Source organism: Apis dorsata, unplaced genomic scaffold (assembly GCF_000469605.1).
Source record: "Apis dorsata unplaced genomic scaffold, Apis dorsata 1.3 scaffold_1078, whole genome shotgun sequence".
Taxonomy (NCBI): domain Eukaryota; kingdom Metazoa; phylum Arthropoda; class Insecta; order Hymenoptera; family Apidae; genus Apis; species Apis dorsata.
Window position 1 is genome coordinate 78873 of NW_006264176.1, and position 2247 is coordinate 81119.

Genomic DNA, 2247 nt, shown 5'->3' on the forward strand with positions numbered 1-2247 from the left:
AAATTATATATAAATTAACTTAACAAAGTAAAAATAGAAATGTTCTCCTTATATATATATATATACTTTTACCTTATATATACTTTATATATATTTTATATTATATATATATACCTTATATTTACCTTATATATATTTTTAATATATAAAAGTATATATAAATTAACTTAAGAAAGTAAAAATAGAAATGTTTTCCTTCAATATATGTTATGTAATTTTTTTTTAAAGATATAATATTTAATTTAAAATATTTAAATTCATTTACTGTATGCAATTACAAAATAAGATTTATTTTTTCTTAAAAATAATCAATCTTTCATAATTCCTAGAGTATAAACATTTTACGAAGTGCATATAACTCAATATGGTATGAACAGAGCTTAGATATGCAAAAGGATTTGCTGATTATATTGATGTATCAAAGACCAGTAATTCTTTCCATTAATGTTCTGTTACCCGAACTTACTTTACGTTATTATTGTTCGGTAAGATAAATTCAACATTCAAAATGTGCATTATGATGGAGTAAAGTTAACAGAATTAAATATAAATTAATAACATTTCAGTATGTGGCAAATGCTTTCTCTATTTTCACAGCTCTGCGAGCCGTGGTAGAAGATAAGTGAATATAAATGTATTTTAAATTGTTATATAATGTCTTCATCATAATAATAATAATCATAATAATAATCATTATGATAGTCATCATTAGAAAATGTGATAAATGATCATGAAATTTTATAATTCTATAAATTCTATAATTGTTAAAATTATCAATATTCTTATATTATTGAAAATAAATATATTTGTATATCTATATATTAATTTTTTTATATTAATAAAACATAAAATTTTCTAATATTTCAGTATACTTAATTAAATAAAATTATTATATTATACAAAAAATAATTTTATTTTCTTTTTAATTTTATCATTTTTTTTATTAGAATATGTATTAAATCAACATATAGTAAATATTTAAAAAATGAAGAACATTTTTATGATATTCTTATGATATAACATTTTTTTATAAAATTAGATTTTTTTGTAGTTGCATCATGACATATTTAATTATTTCTAATTTGATGTTGCTGTTGATGTTGATGTACAATTCATATAATGATATATGAATAATTTTTTTCATACTTTTAGATAGAATTTTTTCTAGTTCCTTAAATTCTTTTGTGAAATACTGTTATTTTTTTACCAATTTCATAATTTATATTTCTTTAATAATAACAACATAAAATATCAGAAATCTTTTATTTAATAATAATTTAATAAATTGAATCTCAAAAATATTATTATATATATAAACGAGATATAGAAAATTTATAGATGAAATCTCATCTAATAAAAAATTATATATATCTAACTAATTATTTTTTAACTAATCTTATATCCTATATCCTATGTGATATCCTTCAAAATAAATCTCAAATAAGATACACAATAAATATATCTTATGGAACTATAATTCCATATAATACCGAATCGGCACGATATTTGGAATAAATTATTGGTTTTTAAAATATTATTGAAAAACTTTTAATAACATCTGAATTAATATATTAATATATTCAATAATTAATATATTCAATAATACCTATTAAGATATTATTAATGTGATATGTTTTTGCTATAATATAATGGTATTCAAGTGAAAAAATGGTTGCTATTTTAAGATATTTTACTTATAATCAATCAAAAATTTAATATCTTTTTTCAAAAATTAAAAATATATGATTTATTAAATACTAATACTTATACTAAATCAAATATTTATATAGATTTATGTTTGATTTAATTATTTCATTGTTGGAATAAAAAATTGGAATTAATATTTTTAAAAGAATATGAAGTACAAGCAAAAATAAAAAAAAACTAATGTAAAAATATTTGCTCTACAATTGCTATGGACATATTTCGAATTGAAACTATTTTGTGTTAGGTATTAAGTTAAGTAAGAATTAATTGAAAGCAGTTCTCGTGAAAGTTACAAATATTTGTGAATTTTCATGAAAACATTTAAAAGTTTTAAAGCGTAAAATTTAGATGAATGTTATACGCTATATGACAAAGCTGTCATTATATATATATAAATATTCTAAAATATTTGCCTCTTTTTTCAATCGTGATAGCCATAATTCGCGGCATCATATGAAATTTTATTTTTTTCTGGAACTTCATGTAACATGTTTTGAAGTACTGATTTGCAAAAAAAAAAACAGATTGTTTACTACAATT

General features: G+C 18.5%; 1 protein-coding gene across 3 annotated transcripts in view; it reads left to right on the forward strand.

The window, feature by feature from the left end:
• The window catches only part of LOC102680361, a 2755-nt gene extending 1943 nt beyond the window's left edge, over nt 1-812 (forward strand). For 2 of the 3 annotated variants that reach the window (XM_031514582.1, XM_006624484.2), the window contains 2 exons: nt 330-485; nt 567-812. In XM_031514582.1, coding sequence (XP_031370442.1) covers nt 330-485; nt 567-626 — 216 coding nt within the window. In that variant the 3' untranslated portion in view covers nt 627-812. Of the gene's footprint in view, nt 1-329; nt 486-566 lie in introns of those variants that run through there. The other variant, XM_031514583.1, reaches the window with a different exon arrangement.
• Nucleotides 813-2247: the final 1435 nt, after the last annotated feature.